The 18,396-nt window shown below is 38.3% G+C and overlaps 1 protein-coding gene across 2 annotated transcripts in view; it reads right to left on the bottom strand.

The window, feature by feature from the left end:
• Positions 1-691: 691 nt before the first annotated feature.
• Positions 692-18,396, bottom strand: part of Rspo3 (R-spondin 3) — a 78,885-nt gene continuing 61,180 nt past the window's right edge. Inside the window, exons 5-6 of one of the 2 annotated variants that reach the window (XM_040728253.1) lie at positions 2,415-2,584; positions 692-1,033 (exon numbers count right to left, since the gene is read on the bottom strand). In XM_040728253.1, coding sequence (XP_040584187.1) covers positions 953-1,033; positions 2,415-2,584 — 251 coding nt within the window. In that variant the 3' untranslated portion in view covers positions 692-952. Of the gene's footprint in view, positions 2,585-18,396 lie in introns of both variants that reach the window. The other variant, XM_005065776.4, reaches the window with a different exon arrangement.

The following is an 18,396-nucleotide window of genomic DNA, read 5'->3' as shown; positions in this document are numbered from 1 at the left end:
TGAATTCCATTTCTATGCCAAGAATTCTTGTATGTTTGTTAGTGTCAACAATGCCTTTTAAGGTGAGTGCAGCAAATTTTCCATAAGTCAGTGGTGAGACTTAAAATGCTTGATGAGGACTGATTATTTGAGTATTATATGATATCTTATGCTTAAGAATCTAGCAAGGGTAGATTGAAAATTTTAACAGAAGTTATCACATATATTCATGTATATTCTATCCAATGTATGAAAAATGTTCATTGTAATTTGTTTTCTCTTGTACTTTTATTTAAGTGTTTCATCAAAGATACAAATATTTTTGTAATATATAGGACCATGTGGGAAGATATGACAATAATTTGCCTATGTTTGCTCTGTCTTTGATGTAGTCTATCCCTTTCCTAGACCTTAGGCAGTGCTGTTGGAAGAATGAAGGTACTGGTAAAGAGAAATATATGTGAAAATATTGAATATGACTCGCACTGAATAAGACAACACTGAGGCAGTTATATTTGATACATTCAAAAGTTCTTAACCGGGGACATAGTTCCACTTAACAGAATTCTGTAGCATGGGGTTCAGTTCCCTTCAGTAGCATGAGTGTTGTATGAAGATTGAATGAGAACTCTCCTAAATAGCATAGATCCAGTTGATTGGAGATTGTGTCCCATGCAGGCGAGAAAAGAAACACCAGAGTAAGAACCAGTAATAAACTATTTAAAACCTTTATATCCTAAAAGGGGAAAAGCCAAATAACCCACATGAGCAGTAGAGTAGGTGAAGAAAGGATGGACAGAGACAGACAGTCAGGCAGGAGGCAGATTCACAGCAGGGTCTTCAGAAGGCAGTGACCTCGAGAGGGCCACAAACATGGTGCACAGAGTGGCTGCACGTCCTCCTGTTGTTGCAGAAGGCTAAAGTGGGTCATGAGACAGAGTCTGTGGCGCACACTCAGAGATCCTCCTCCTGCTCAAGACTGGCTGCGTCCTCTGGGAAACATGGCAGAGGCCTTCTGATAGGGAGGTTCCAGTTCCCAAAAGAGATCCACAGACTGAGAAAACACGGAGAAGAAAAGCTAAATGAAGATGCAGGAGGAATTGACACACAAGATGTTCATCTCTAAGAAACGAAGGAGGGGGGCAGCGAGATCATTTAGGTACGATCATGTCCCATAATAGATTGTTTTTATTAAAGTAAAGAAAAATAATAAATATCCTCTAGCATTGCATAAGTAAGTTTCCATTGGCTCAGGTAATGGGGCTTTGAAGGAGGAGACCCTGAACTCTCATCTACATTTGTAAGACACAGGTCGCCCATAGAGAAGATTTCTTCTTCCTAGTTCTTGAGTCTCTAACTCTTACACAATAAAACAAAGTAAACCAAACTTTAAAAACTATTAACAAATATATTTATTGTGGTGGCTTCCTCCCCTACTAGATACACCTTGTTAGAAAGTAGTATCCCTTTAGTTCCAGATGGACCCTTAAGTAGGTAATAAAATTGTTTTCCCTTCATTAAGAAAGAAAACACACGCTTTTGCAAACATATCACATTCTCCTCACTCTAGTTTTTTTCTATAAAGTCAGAATTTTCTTCTAATATGTATGGTTTTGCTTTTGGAAGAAAGTTACAGGTACATGTTTAGAGACTTATATAAGCCAAGGTGTAGCAGACGATCAACCACACAATGCTAACAGATTGGAGACCTTTTCAGGTGATCACAACCCTTCACAATCTGGAAAGCACAGGCGATCTCCAGTTCTATGGTTTCTTCCACAGTTTGCCTTACTCCAATCCCACACAGTATATTTAACTCTGTTATGCACACTCAGTTTCTTGCAGAAGTACAGGATGAGGGCAATAGAAGTAATCTTAAAAACATTTGCTTCTTTGATGTTAAACTCTAGGATTCCACATGCCAGGCCTTAATTCTGAGCATTCACTAGATCTCCTGGACAAATCCACCCTGTGCTTGGAGCGATGTTTACCTCCCCTGACCTTTGTTGTGAGGGACACTGTCTCTTTGAAGTTGCAGAATTATCTTTTGCTTCTCAAAGACAATCACTTGAAGAACAATTTTTATAGGGAAAAGATGTTTCTTCTCTGGGTGTCATCATTACACTGAGGATAGCTTATAGCTTATTGATAATTATGTACAGATTTTCTCATCTTTTAAGAATACACAGAAGCACATAAGATAACCATCTGAAAGTATCCCTTCTTTGAACGTTTGGCTCTTTGCTGTTAACTATGCTTGTATGAAGAATATAGCAACTATTCGGAATGTTGTTTAGACAGAGCGGTAACTGATGTGTTGTCCGTTTGTGGTCCTAATGGCTAGAACACCTGTCCTGGGCATCTGGTTGAGATAGCAGCATCACGAGTCTACAATACCCTCACAGGACCCTCTAGTGTACAGTGCTGACTGATACCGATTTCTGTGGTTTCTCTTGGGCTTTTCTCTTCTGCTGCTGCTGTCTGTCTTTGTTTTCCCGTTGCTCCGGGGTCTCTCTGCTGGACTCCAAACCTTTGCTGTCGGAGCTTGTTTCCTTTCTTTCCTCTTTATTGAGTTTTTTCCGTTTTCTCTCCCTTCCTTTTTTTCCTGAAAGAAAAGGACATTCATTTAATATTTTTTCAGTTGTACTCTCTTTGGTTATCCTAAACGTATTAAAAATAAGTTTTTTTGTCAAGTTGCATATTGTACTCACAGATAACAAATATATAGTCTTTAAGCCTTTCTCTCAGATGCTTTTGTCAAGCCAATAGAATATTTTTGTGACTAATAGCATTAAGGGATTTATTTTACATGATAGTCACTTATGCACACCGAATGGAAAACTTACATACATTTTTAGCCACCTGAAAACTCTGTTAATATGTACATTTCTCTGGTTTATATTTAAGGCAGTTTTTTATATTCAAATTTACAAATAGCAGTTACATATTTGCCAGCTGTGGTGACATTTGCATGTTACCCAAGAGGAAAGAATTGATTTATATAACAAATATGGAAATAATAGTTCATAATGCATATCAAGATAATTATGCTTTATTTTAGTACCAACTGAAATAATTTGTATCATAATTTCTCTGTGTGCATGATATGCTGAATAAATTTATTAGTACTGCTATGGTGTAAGCTACAAGGACAGGAACTTTTTGTTTTTAATCAATCAAACATATTTGTCATATGTACGCTGTATTCTATAGAGGTTCTTGTCCTTAAACTGGATTTGTAGCATAGATGTAGTTCAGACTTGTACTGTACTGTGAGGTAGATTTTCAAATGAAATCATCATGACTATGAAGATATTGTTGTGAATAGGCATATTGCACCCCATATGGAGCCAGCATGAACAGTAAATTTTATACCATTGTATTAGATAACCATGAAAAATGTTGGTGAATATTTTGCCAAGACACCAGATTGGGTAAAATTTCCCCCTTTTTCCTTAAGAACAGGGAATTAACTTTTGTCTGGTAAATATTTTTTGTATAAAATTTGTAATTTCTGGAAACATGGTTTTGGTAAGATGCATTAACTCATATGTACCAATAAGAAATTATTCGTACACAAGTAAATTCATAATAAATGAAAACTGGGAACAAACCAGTTTTGAATGTGAGACAAATCTTGACTGTTGACTCCACACCCAGAGCCATGCAAACTTGAAATCAGTCTGCCTACAATGAGGCACTATGGATGAAAATATTTTGGAAAAATTATTTGTGTGAGAGAACCAAAATATTTTCATATCCTGAAACGGGCTGCAAGTACCGAATGCAGTGGTTTGGCTCCTATTTTCTCATGCTCTGGTTACAGAATTGCAGGGAGTGGTGTTATTAATATTTCATATGTATACTAGACCACTGAAATCTCTTTGGATTAATGATTTTATGCCACGAATAGCTTTGTCAGGAGACTGTATTTACAAGACCTTCCAATCACTTCCTGCAAACTTTCCTTGTTGAGTTCAACAAAATACATCTCCAATTTTTGAATGCTAGTAGAACCGTTAATAAGTTGAGGACCCAGAGAAGGATAAAGTAAATATCAGGTTATTTGAGGCATATAGAGTTTAACAAAAACAGTCAACTATTACTTCTAAGATGAAATAATGACCCACTGATTTGCCAATTTCAGTTTTATTTTTCACTTTAAGGAATATTGTGGCATTGGCAAGATATCTACGGACAGCCTTTCTATTGGTTTTAATGTTCGCACTGCATATTTGCAGAGCTGACTTAAATAAGGTAACTAAACAACAAAAACTGAATTTGACCAAATTGCCCTTCCTGACTATGTAGCATAACTCAAGCTTCATAAAGTTCACAGGCTGAGAGAATGTGAGTTTTCACACACTTGAGCTTCTTCTTAGGAGGTGTTTGCAAGCATTGAATGATACAGTTCTAGATGAAGGGGTGCCTGGAGGGTGTTAGAGTTCAATTAAAAAAAGTCAACAAAAATCATTCCACAGTTCTACAGGAATCACTGACCTCAAACAAAGTGCTATTTTTATGGAAATTACCCAGAAGTTCAGTGTGTGACATTGTTCTCTTGATGATTGTCCAACATTTTACAGCTGTAATTCCAGTCATAATGTTTCAGAAACATATGGCATATATTGTTTCTTCCTCCATCATGGCTTGCTTTATATGTTGGATTTTTTTTGGCCACTTGTGACAACAAATACGACTTCCAAAGTATTCCTGCTTATTAGTAAACTGATTCGATTATTTCCTGAGACAGGCAGAAACACTTTTGGAAGCATCTTGAAGTTTAGTATTATGGTTTTATTAACCAAGAAATTGCTATTTACTCTGGGCAGTGAGTGAAAAGAGAGGTTCTGCTACAGCAACAGGAAACTAGCATATTGTATATGCTTGCTGCCCAATGCAGGGTTATTGCACAAGAGAAAAAATGGCATTCTTTTATTCACAGTCCATGTGTTAGTAGTTGGAAATAGTCACTGTTTTTTCTGCATAAATAATATATTTTACTCTTGTCCAAGAAATGAAATAGAAATGCCCAAGTGGCTGCAGTCCATTAAATATCACATGCAATTTGGGATAATTTTGTAATGTTTTCATTAAAGGGACTTCTCTTTCTATTGTAGTGACTTGCTGAGATTTCATTGATGTGGTTAATAGTTATTTTGTGACTCTTTTGCAATTTTGCAAACTAAGCATTCCAATTAAAACAATCTGGTGTGTGTGTTGTGTGTGTGCGTGTGTGTGTGTTGTCCTTCACTGAATACCCATGTGTGTGCTACTCATGACCACGTGTAGGTGTGCCTAAACTGGATTGTGAAGTATCTTAATGATTAAAAGAACATTCATTTCCCTACAGTGTTGTAGTTATAAGGAGGAGTTTGAGCAGAAATCATCAAAGAGAAGTTGCTATGAGTAGTTAAGTACAATCTGAGCCTGCTAAGGTTTGAATGTCCCCCCTTTAAAATTCACGGTAAAAGTTAATTGCCACAGTAACCATAGTTTCAAAGGGACCTTGAAAGAGTGACTGCATTGTGAGAACGCTGCCCTGGTAAATAGATTAGTGTTGCTATCACTGGAAATGGGTTATTGCAGGAATGGATTACTGTTAACAGAGAGTTTGGTCCCATTTCCTTTCGCTTCCTCACACAAACCGACCAGTCTTTCTGCCATGAGACACCGTTGCAGCATTCTTAGACTTCTGGCCTCCAGATACGTGGGATAAGTAAGCTTCTATTGTTTATAACATAACCTGTGAGAGTCTTTTAGAAAAATAGAAATAGACCAGGATGGTCCTTCTATGGAGACACTTTCTCTGAAATTTTAGAATACCATCCTTAGGGGTGGAAATCTCTGCTCAGATTCTAAGTCTAATTCAAGTAGTTGCATAACCTTTTGCAAGGTTCTGATAAACCTCAGGGTTAACTGATACTTCAAGTAGAAAAAAAATTCTCTCACTTTACCAAACCTTTCGAGGTTGAATAAGATGCTTATAGAGCATTTACCATGGTATCTGATATGTTAATCATATAATAAACTAAAGCTAATATTGTAATTATATAGCAGACATGTTGTAAGTCTTCACTCCATGCTAAGTGTTTGTATGGCTTTGCCTGAGCATGAGCATGAGCTATGGAGAACAGCATAACTGTGGCACCATGTCTATACCGAGATGGAGGCAACCACAAGATCATACAGGAAACACACAGGAAGTGCTGCACTCGGCTAATAGAGACTGAATGCGATTCTTCAGATGATGTTTAAGTTGAATGAAAAAGAACGGCAGGGTTTGTGTGGCTGGAGAAGGAAGAGGGCAGGATAGGCGGCGAATGGTACATCAACATGGGATGGCGTGCAAGGACGTGGTGACTGGGACACTGAAAGTACACTTCCTTGGTTTGGTCACAGTCTACATATAGGAAGTTACTGAGAAGCACTGCATTCCATTGCCATGTTCAGAATTTGTCCTGAAGCATCGGTGGTACGGGGAACTCTGGAAGGGCTGCGATCAGAATCCCAGAACACACTGGAACTTTGATGCTTGGGTGATAATATAGAAAAGAAAAAAAACTTCATGTTTTAATAGGTGACATTTCATTTTCCAGAAACTTGTAATATGTAATAAAATCCTTAAAGGGAGTGCAGGCAGTATGTATAATTCAGCCTTACAGTTTTGTACTCTCAGTTTAATTTTTGGCCGTTTCATACACATATACAAATGGATTTTAGACATATCCATCTCTGGATGCCCTCCCTTTAGAGACTAGCTTTTCAAAGCGTAATTAAAATCTCTATGCATGCAAAGAAGCCACACATGATTTAAGGACTCAATACAAATTATTACCACATATGTGAACATATAACATAGGATTGAGATTGTGAAATTATTTTCTACTGATGAGAAAGCACAGCCTTTGCATAAGCACTGTCGAGAACCTTCTATAGAGAAGGTTGGAAACAGAGGATTTTTAAAAATGTAAGTCCTGTACTATGTGTCTGGAGACCATGACTCAGAATCCAGGTACCCTTACTTAGCGACTTGAGCTTAACTGTATTTATTTTTTCCTCTTCCTCTCCTTTTTTTTTAAAGAATTTTATTCTATTCCCAGTGATTTACCTGAAATAGAGTTACACTCTTCCCGGTTCGCTTTGCTCCCTCCAGCCTCTCCCGTTTCCACACCTCAAATCCCTCCCATGCCTTTTCTGCCACTCTCAAATTGACATTCACAGCATCTTCTTCTTTATTATTGTTACATACATTATATATACATAATTATGTGTGTGTGCACAAATACATATAAACGCAACCTCCTGAGTCTTATCTGATATCTGACACTCCTAAGAACTGTATTTGTAGAGAAATAGACTACCCAATTTCCTTAAACACATACAATCAAAATTTGGCTCAAATCACATGGTTACTAATTGCTTATTTTTCACAATGGATGTAAAGTTAGCATTGACTTGCTAATCCTAGTAATCTGAAGGACAATTTTAAAATTAGGTACATTTAGGAACTGAGGAGGGAAATGAAAATTATTCACAAATAATCCTTAAAAACACATAAAAATCAGCTAAAACAAAAAGGATTAAACTTAAAACTAACTGAGAGCATAAAGTAACTCGAATTATTTTCTTTTTGTACATTTCATATTTATACATTTTGTATTAGATATTAAATTCTCATGTGAAAATGCAAGCCTTAGAGAACATTCAATACTCTTTTGAAACACAATGTGAATATTATTGAGAGGCATTTTTCCTAGAATAATGAGTAACAATTACTTAGATTATAAATACTATATATTTTTCTTTTTTTTGTGCACAGAAATCTTTGTAAGGGATTCGTTTGTGAAGTTCTTGAAAATGCCAGTAGGGGGAGCTATGAAGCTTCAAGTAGTGCCTTGTTTTAAGAAACACTGGACTAAAACATTTTAACAAGAAGTCTAAAAGTGTACTCCTATTTTAGACTGAGGAATAAGCATCACCAATTCTATAACCCAACCAACTAGTGAAATATCCCTCCAAAAAGATAAAATTTACCACGAAGCCTGTATAAAATGAAATTCAATCTGAAGCCCATGGCTTTATATGTTAAAAAGAGCTTATCTGATTTGTGAGTCTACATTTGGCCGTGTTTTTACGTGCAAAGGATAAAAAGGACAACTTTCCCTAGCTTCAGTTAGTAAGTCAGTGGAGACTAGTTGCATGGGAGGGGGCTGCTACAGTACACATAATTTTATGCAGCAATAACGATCTGCTGTGTAGATACATACTTGAAAGGCCTTTGACCTGTGGGCTGTATAAACACAGGACAGCTTGACCCAGCGGTGAAGAATGCAGCTGAAAGCCATCAAGGCCAAATGTCCCTCAGCTATATTATTACCCAGTAGAGATGACTTGAGAAACATACTCAAACCTTTTGCCCCTTTTAGCTTGTTTGTTTTTTACTAAAATAGATGCACTTATTGTGTCTGCTGTAATTTTAAGAAATACAGTAAAAGCAATCAGAGACTAGACATCTTTTATAGACAAACAGGCGGACATTTGATTTCTTTAAACTTGAAAGTTAAAACCTGTCCAAGTTATGTACTCTGTCAGTTCATAGACAAGTCAGTTCTGTGGCTTTTCTGCTTGACTTCCAGGGCACTTTTGATTAATCAGCCAGAGAAAGTTAATTAGCCATATCATTACGTACTATCCTGCATTCTGTGAGTTAGGGATAGTGTCCTGAAGCCACTTTTGCAGGGACAGCTCTGATCACGGGGATCTGTTAAAACTTAGGCTGTGTTTTGCTCACAACTGGAAAAGCAGATTTCAAGAAGTTCTGTCTGTTCATATCACATTCTTTCCAGAATTCAGGAAGAAGAAAACACTTAAGGTAAGATGCTGCATGGACATTTTGGAGGTGAAAGCAGCTAATCTCAAGCTTCCTAATGCAGCCCCCGGGATCCTTGTCCTCTGTGACTTTTCCCTTCTTGCTCCCTCACCCACTTGGCTGGCCTCTGACTTCTCTTCCTGCGCATCCCTGTGTCCCCACAACCGTATCCCAATAATTCCTTCTGATCTCATATACTACAATTTCTAGGACCCCGTGCCTTACCTCAGATAAATGTTTAAGTCTCTGGCCACAGGATCTCTTCAGGGCATCCTCCTCGGTTTTCTAAACATTCCCTAGGCTCAGCTAGTTTGCCTGTGTTCCTTATGTAGGTGACCTCAGCTCCCAGTGAGGATCCCAGCATCAATCAAGATGCAGAGGCTCGGAGCAGTTCTGGGAGTATAAGCCTGTAATGCCACTTGGAAGGAGGATCTTAAGTTCAAGATCAACCTGGGCAATTTAGGAGTTTAGGCCCTCTGCAAGAATAACCAGTGAGCATCTCTCCAATACCTTTAAGAAAGTCTGTTAAGAGATTTCCCCCACCTTTCTCTTGTTTAGGCTACTTATCCACTTAGAAGTCAGAATCTGAAATTTGAATTGTTTTTTGTTTGTTTTGTTTTTTTGAGACAGTTTCTCTGTAGCTTTGGAGGCTGTGCTGGAACTCCCTCTGTAAACCAGGCTGGCCTCGAACTCACAGAGATCTGCCTGCCTCTGCCTCCCGAGTGCTGGGATAAAAGGTGTGCCCCACCACTGTCAGAATCTTACATTGGAATTTTGGTTCATGGCCTGACAAAGTTTTCTGTGACTCTAGACACAGGACTAAATCAATCCCACCTCATGAACTCTATTGCCTTGAACTCTTATCAGTCCTCCTTGTTGGCGTACTCCCTAAAGAAACTCTTCATGGCACTGGATATTATCTAGTAAGATGCCTTTTTGTTGTAAGTCATAAGTATTAAATAAATTAATAGTAAAAACTGAAAAAGACACCCAAACACTTTAAAAAATCAGAACTGTTTGTAATAGTTAAAATGTACTCATTTAAAAAATAAAGTGAACTTTACTTACAATATTTTAAAACAGTGGGGAACGAAACTTTTATATTAGCTATTTTAAATTTAATGTTGTCTTTATGGGCTTATTTCTCTTATATCCTTTGGCTAAATGTTCAGCTAAAGTTAGCAATTTCAGTATACTCAGTGTAAGAATTCTTAATTTTGAAATACTTTCCACCACATTAGGTCAGATTACAAAACTCTTGGACAGTGAATCAAACACATTAATTTACATGTTGAAATGTTCTTAATTGGTACATTTTGAGTAGCACATTTTGAATTGGATGTTGAGTCTTAAGCAGTTTTATCTATTGGATAAACATATAAATTAATTCTGACAATCACTTGATGACAATATTAAGTTTAAATTCTTTCTAACTTAGTTTATTAATTTTTGCAAATTCATTAGTCGTAAAACTCATGGCTACCTTATGAAATGTATATTATTGTTTACCAAATGTTACTCTGTATAGAATATTTTGGTTGTTTTATATACCAGCTGTAAACTGTTATACACTGTTATAAATTAAAATAAAATTACTTATAATTCAGGAATTTGGAGAAGTTTTATTGCTTAAGAATGTATTCTGATCTAGTGTGCTTTCAATTCCCTCCCTTTCAATGTTACTCCTACCTCTTATTGCGCTACTCCCTCCCTATCCTATTTATTCTTATTTAAAAACCTATTTAGTTCACTTAGTGCTTCCAGTATGTATCTGGGAATAGGGTCGTCTATTGGAGCATTGGTAGCCTCTCAAAGGTCAAATTCCTGAAAAAACAAAACAAAACAAAAAAATTGATTCTCCCTGCCCCAGAAGCCACCGATTGCTCATAGTGCCTCAGCTAGGGGTGCAATTTTGTGACTTCTTCCCTCATCCATGATGGGATTTTGTCTGGCTTGAACTTGTGAACGCAAGTCTTCCATATGCTGTCACAGTCACCATGAGTCATATGTGTGACGCCCTCATGCCTGGGAAACACTGTTCCTCTGTGGTCATGTATTGTCTCTGACCCTCTCGTTCTTTCTCCTCCTCCCGTACATGCTAATCCCTGAGCCTGTGAAGAAGGGTGTGCAAAGCAGATGTCCCTTTTAGGACTGAGTACTCTGTGGAGTTGCTCATTCTCTGCACCTTGACCAGTCGTGTTTATCATTTCTGTGTTAACCACCATCTACCTCAAAAGGAAGCTTCTCTGATGAGGGTCGTGAGATCCACAAACCTCTGGGTGTAACAATGAGCCATCAGGAGTTGATTTAATGCTATCTTCATTGAGCAGAACAATAGAAGTAAGTTCTCCTACAGGATCCTTGACCCACCTAACCATGAGTTGTTCCTTTATTTGTGGTGTCAGGAGTTAGTTCTATCTTGTTAAGCAGGCCTTAAATTCAATCAGAGAGTTGCTGGTTACTCTCATAATGTTCATGTTATTGCCACTATTACACCACGGGCAGCGGCTGAGTTCTAATATTTTAAAGACCACAGACTTGTACTTGGTAATATTGTCATGCCTTACTAAAGATTTTTAATTTGTACCTAATCTTCTCAAAACATTAATGAATATCTTCCAAATGAATTGATGGGCTCATATCTTTTACATGTGTGCATGAGTGTGTGTGTGTGTGTGTGTGTGCGTGTGTGTGTGTGTGTATGTATGTGCAATGTATGAAGATGAGAGGAGGACATCAGGCATTCTGTCATATCACTCTCTGCCTTATTTCCCTTGGCAAGATCTCTCACTGAACCTAGAGTTAGACTGATAGCCAACAAGTCCTAAAATTCCCCATCTATGGCAATGGTAGCTCTGGGATTAAAGTTGGGTATATGGCCACACCCAGATATTATGTTAGTGCTGGGTATTTAAAATCATATTTTCTCGACTGTGCAGCAAGTACTCCTAAGAACTGAGATGTCTTCCCAAACCACCACCTTTTGGTTTTGTAATATATACATTCTATGCAATTTCCCTTCTCACTACCCACCCAATTTGTGTCTTTGCTCATTTAGAATATAGCTGGAGAATATCTGTAAATCTATGTAATATTTATGTAAAATAGTTGGCCTCAGTATAAGAAAAGCATAGGTGACAGGACACCAGCGGATAGATATCCCCATGGAAACTCCAGTCTCTTACATAAAAGGATGTAGAATTTATAGATAATCTTGTGGTAATATCTTGCTTGTACAAATAAAGCTTGTCTGAAGGTCAGAGAATGGATCTTGCCACTGGCTAACCATAGAGGTCTGGAGGTCTGTACAGACAGACAAGAAGTGAGGTAGCTGGGCAGAAACAGGATATATGCAGAGAGAAACAGGAAATTGCTCTCTTGTCTGCTGAGATGCTAAGGAGGTAAGGCGTGCCGTGGCTTGGCCCTTCTCTCTGATCTCTCAGCATTTCCCTCTATATCTGACTCCAGCTTTTTATTATCTAGACCAATTAAGAACTCCATTTGCATAACCTATACAATCTTTTCATATACTTCCAGTCATCGTCACACTATTGACTATATCTAACACAATATACTGACAAGTAACTAAGTTATTATCCTATCTTGTTTAAAGAATAGTGACAAGAATTAAAGTTGGCATGTATGAGGCATTTTGATCTGAAGTTAGTTGAATTCCCAAAGGCACAACTGTGGTTTAGAGAGATGATGTAATTTTTTCAAATTACTTCAGCAAGTTTTCTCAGTAATTTAAACAATGTAAAGACTCTTAGAAACCTCTATCATACAGCTCCTGAATTTGAAGATCATAAATCATATCAACTATAAGTTTTCCTATAAAAGTTTGTATGATCAGTATGTATATTTATTAGTCAGAACATCTATCCAGCAATTCCATTAAGTTTGGAAAAATTCCTTCTTAAGTTTCTGACTATAATTAGTTCATTTAAAAAATTTTCATATTATTCCTCATGAATTAGTTGGTTTAATTAGGTGCTAGTTTAAAATTGCCCTATCATATGAGATTGATGGCCAACTTATATGCCATCCTAGAGCCTTCAGCCAGTAGCTGATGGAAGCAGAAGCAGATACCCACAGCTAAACACTGGGATGAACTGGAATCCAGTTGCAGAGAGGGAGAAGTGATGAGCAAAAGGCTGGAGAGACCCACAGAAACAGCTGACCTGAACAAGGGGGAGCTCAAGGACCCCAGACTGATAGCTGGGAAACCAGTATAGGACTGATCCAGACCCCCTGAATGTGGATGTCAGTTTGGAGGTCTGGTTAATCTATGGGGCCTCTGGTAGTGGATCGGTATTTATCCCTAGTACACGAATGGACTTTGGGAGCCCAGTCCACATAGAGGGATACTCTTTCAGCCTAGACACAAGTTGGAGTGCCTAGGCCCTGCTCCAAATGATATGACAGACTTTTAAGATCCCCCATGGAAGGTCTCACTCTTCCAGGGAAACAGAAAGGGGATGGAATAGGGGCATTAGTGGCAGGCAGAGGAGGGGAACTGGGATTGACATGTAAAACAAGCTTGTTACTAATTTAAATAAATAAGGAGAAAAAATACAATGATCTTATCACTAAGCAATAGGAAGGCTGACTGTCGTTTCTAAACTGCAGTCTGCTCCCAAAGTTTACATTTTCAAAAGAAGCTTTCTTTGTCAATCTCCGTTTTCTTGGTCTGCATCTTTTTGAGTTGAGTCAAGGTTGAGGCCCGAGATGCTAGACAAATACCTGATGTACACACAGGTGAGGAGGCGGGGGGGGGCTCCGACAAGCCATAAAGGGGGCACCCTTCTGTCTCCCACACCAAGGACAAAAGACAAAAAAGGTAGGCTTCCTTCCTTCTGTTCTGGTGTGCCTTTTCCCGACTGAGCTGCCACGACAGGACCTGGTCATTGTCTGTGAGCCATTACGCCCACTTGTTACTTTCTAAACCAACCAATCCAAAACAAAGGGAGGGACACTCAGTCAGCCCACCAAACTCACTTACTCCTCATGCCCTCTAGGGGAAAAGTGGATTTCCGAAACTGAAGTCACTCTCCAGTTTGGAAAGAGCCTTCTTTCTGTGTGCCTTGCTCTGAGTACACACTTCTTCACTCTTGATAGAATTTATAACTAGTTACTGCCTGCTGTGTCTGAAATATTCCTTGCCTTTCAATTCTTTAATTGGTATAGTAAATGAACCTGATCCCGACCGCTAGATGGTAATACAAAAAAAATAAGCCTTATATTCATTGCCTTATCTAATTCATTCTTTAAGAAAATGGGAACCCATTATTTTATTAATGCTTTTGCACTTGCATATGTTATATGTGTATATGCGTGTTCACATGTGTGGGTATATTAATGCGTATGTGTGTGTGTGTGTGTGTACATGTGGATTGTCTAAAGCTTTCCTCTGTTGATCTCCATTTTATTTGTTGAGGCAGGGTCTCTAACCAGGCATTACATGGGGCTAACCATCCTGTCTGATCTTATGCGGGGTCCTGGACATTTAAACTCTGGTCCTCACACCCACATGGCAAGGGTTTTATCCACAGAGCCATCTCCCCAGCCCTGTGTCAGAATCTGACTCTAGGCACATACGCTTTAATATAAGGTAGTATAATCATGGCATTTTTGTAGAGTTCTCATAAAAATAATTTCGGGTTTCCCCAGTTTTCTTCAGCTACACACATAGGTTTATAGTATACTTATGTGTGGAAGAGATGTTTGCACACCTATTCATGGTAACCATGCAGCTAAACCTTTTGTAGTTATTATTTTGGAAGGGAATCTCTAGGCCAAGGGCATTGTCTTCATCTTAGATGAAATATAGCTTTCTAATGAGCCGGAGAGGCCTTTGTTTCCAAAGGCTGAACTGAATACTGCTTGGGAAATTTACTCCAGCTGAGTAACTTGAAGAGAGAACTGAAAGAATTCCAAAGAAAGAACGGTCTCTCGGCATTTATCGCTTGATTTTCATTTGGATAAATTTCTACTTGCTCCAAGAATTTGTCTTAGCATTCTGTTTCTGGGAGACAGAAAGAGAAGTGTTGATAGCCATGTTTGACCTCACTGCTCTCCCTCCAGTACCCGAGCTGTTTGCTCCGGCGGATTCACAGGACTGGATGCCTCGCCCTTGCTGACAGTCCTGCCTGATTGATTGTACAAACTCACTGGATTTGCTGTCTAATTCTATGTCTAGTATAGCCTACTCTGTCTCTTCTTTGAAGTTTTTACTGTCCTGTGTGGTGGGTTGGGGGGAGTGGCTCTAATCTAGAGTCCCTTCACTGGGAAAATAAAACAACTTCTAAGTCTGCACTTTGTGACATTTTTGCTAAACACATTATAGCCTTCTGTGGCTGCCAATTAATATTTCCAGCTACTTATTGATGGCATAAAGCTAATTTTAAAATGTAACCCTGAGTATTTTAATTCCTGTTTTCTTTGGCCTTTGTCTTTGCTACGTGCCATTTTGAGTTCTTTTCATAACTGGTTTGAAGAACAAAAAAGTGGTGAGGTTGTATTTCAGGAGTAGGGAGCATGTTTGGTATACATAAGGTCTTGAGTTCAGTTCCTAACACCATGAAAACATGCAAACAAAAATGCTCATAGAACTGAGCGTTGGTGGTGCACGCCTTTAATCCCAGCACTCGGGAGGCAGAGTCAGGTGGATCTCTGTGAGTTCGAGGCCAGTCTGGTATACAAAGTGAGTTCCAGGACACCCTCCAAAGCAATACAGAGAAACCCTGTCTCGAAAAACCAAAAAAAAATGCTCATAGAAATGTTACACAGTGTTCTCGTTTCATTCTTATTTCTGTGGTAAAACACCTTATCAAAAAAGTAACTCAGATGAGGAAGGTTTATTTGGCTCGTAACTCCTGAGAGCAGCCATCACTGCAGGGAGTCAGGGGAAGATGACTGAGGTAGTTGGTCAGATCATACCCACAACCAAGAACAGAGAAATAACAGCATGCATGCTCACTTGCTTGTTCTCTTGTGTTTAGCTCCGTGTCTGGTTTCTTAAATGGTTCAGATACTCTAGTCCCCACCCGCCCTGCCCGCTATCCCCATCTAGATAGGACTAGAACTGAAAACAGTGGGCTGTGTCTTACCCCATCACTTAGCTGTTGAGACAATTCCCCCAAAGACATGCCACAGGCCAGCCCAAATGCAGACAATCCCTCATTGAGTTTCCTTCCCATGCTAAGCTGTGTCAAGTTGACAATGAAAGCTAGTCATCACGCTCAATATTTACTATACTAAACTTGTGATTAATTGGCTTTACTCATAATGTAAATAAAAACTGAAGGGCAGAGTTCACCTATAGCAAAAAGTTGCAACTGTTTCTCCCACTCTGTGTAACAGGGCAAACTGAAAAATGCTTTCCATATGCATTGTCCTAACCAGAAAGACAGCTCTTTGCAGTGGTTACATAGTGACTTAATTTCCTTAAAATATTTTAGCCATTGGATGCTCAGTGATTTAGCAATATTAGTCAAATTTGACTATCTTATTTATAGCTTTTCACCCTTCTTTGTCTATCACTGTATTGTGTGTTGTGAGGGGTGAGGGCTGGAAGAGCAGACACATATGCATCAAATGTGCTTGATTGTTTGTGTGTGTATAAATGCATGTATTTATTTATAGGTCCTTTCCAACCGCAGATGGAAAAGTTCTAATTTTTTTTGGTGGATTTAAAAATATAAATTCCAAGACAGCTGGCTTTTCATTTTAATCTTTGATAATTCTAAATGGAAATGTCTTCTTTGAAAGGCTCTTTCAAGAATTTGAATCTTCAAGAGATTTCTGCTTTATTATATCTTTTCCTTTTTTCTTTCTTTTTCCAAAATAGAGTTTCTAGCCCAACCGGACTTCTAACCTCTTATATAGCTATGGCAGTGAATTTCTGATCTTCTTGCCTGTACTGGCAGAGCTGGGATTACAGGTATGTGCTGCCATATTCAGGTTATGTAGCAGGTGGCAGGCAAGTAATCTGTCAACTAGACTGCATCACAGAGACTGTCTTTTTATTATCAACCATATGCTCTATATTGAACTAACATGTAGCTTGCCTTGTTTTTTTCTTCATAAAACACTGTTGGAAGAATGAAACACGATTTTGTAATAAACACCTGATTAAAGCAAAATATTGCAAAATATTGTCAAAGGATTGCTTTCCTTTTGGAGGGAACTCCAACTTCTCTATATGCTTTATCTTTCAACAATGATATAATTTCTCTACTATTACTTTGTTCCAGGATAGTGTGTTTTATTTAATTAGTTTGCTTTGCTATGATAATGGAATATATAATCAGTTACAACTATAGTTCTTTTGTAACTAATTTAAGTGATATTGACTTTTGTTTCTATTTTTTATAGTGTTGTTTAGAATAGTGTGGGAAAACTAATTATGATGAACTTGCCCTCTAGAAATTCTCTTAATTTGGATTCACCAGTATGCTAACGTGAAATAAAATGGCTAGCATAGATTATATAGTAGCAGGTTGAGGTGGGGTTAGGATTGTGCGGTTTCCGGGTATGGGTTTCTGACGATTTGCATGGCTGTGCATGAAGAGAAGCATGTGAAATATATATTCTCATGTTCTTGATTATCTCATTGATCTGAAACTAGGTGGCAGTTACACTTTCTTCTTTGTGAATGGTCATGCAATAGCTACTCGATACATATATATTGAATAAATTCAATGAAAAAGAACCCTTTTCTTAATTCATGGCCACTATGGAATGAAGAAGACATAAAGAGAACAGACACCTAGAGAGATGACTTTACTCTTACATTCTCCTCAAAACTCTGTGTTTCAGGCAAATTGTCTCAAGAAACCCTATTTGCTACTATGGTGTTCTCAGTCAGTTAGTCTGTTTCCTTCAAATACTGGATTCAAGTGGCTACAGCCCACTCAGACTCATCATGGTTCCAGGAATATCATTCAAGTTTGTCATGCTCTAGTAGGTTCTTTGTGGGACCAAGCCAATGATTGAAGAACTATGAATACCTAGGAAATCCCTGGCAAGAAGAGACTCTAGGAAGCCAAACTTCCAGAGAAGTGAGAGGGGATTATATTCCCTCATATTTTGAAAATTTTAAATTCTAGAGGATTCTTAGAGACTGAAGAGCTCCCATGTTTCCATGAAGTTGGGCATGTGAGCTACAATTCATGCCCCAGTTCCAAGCTTGACAGAGGTCTACCCAAAAAACTTCTGAGACTGGAGAAAAAGAGGTAGTGTTGTAGAGCAATGGAAAAGAGAAACAGAGGAGGACAGGATAGGAGTTTTGACTATGAAAAGTTAGAAGATTCTAAAACAACTTTCTTAAGTTATCGTCTACAGCAGGCATGCATGTAGCCATGTGCAGCTTTTTACATGTGTGCTGGAATGTAAACTTATGTCCTTATGCTTACAGGCAGAGCACTCCTACCCACTGAACCATGTCTCCAGCACCAGTGATAAAGAACTTAAAAGTATACATAGCTTTAGATAATTCATGAACTGGGTTTTATCCTCTGAGTGAAATGAGCCATTTCTTTGTG

This window comes from Mesocricetus auratus, unplaced genomic scaffold (assembly GCF_017639785.1).
Source record: "Mesocricetus auratus isolate SY011 unplaced genomic scaffold, BCM_Maur_2.0 Super-Scaffold_100018, whole genome shotgun sequence".
Classification (NCBI taxonomy): Eukaryota; Metazoa; Chordata; class Mammalia; order Rodentia; family Cricetidae; genus Mesocricetus; species Mesocricetus auratus.
This window is presented reverse-complemented; position numbering and strand designations above follow the sequence as displayed.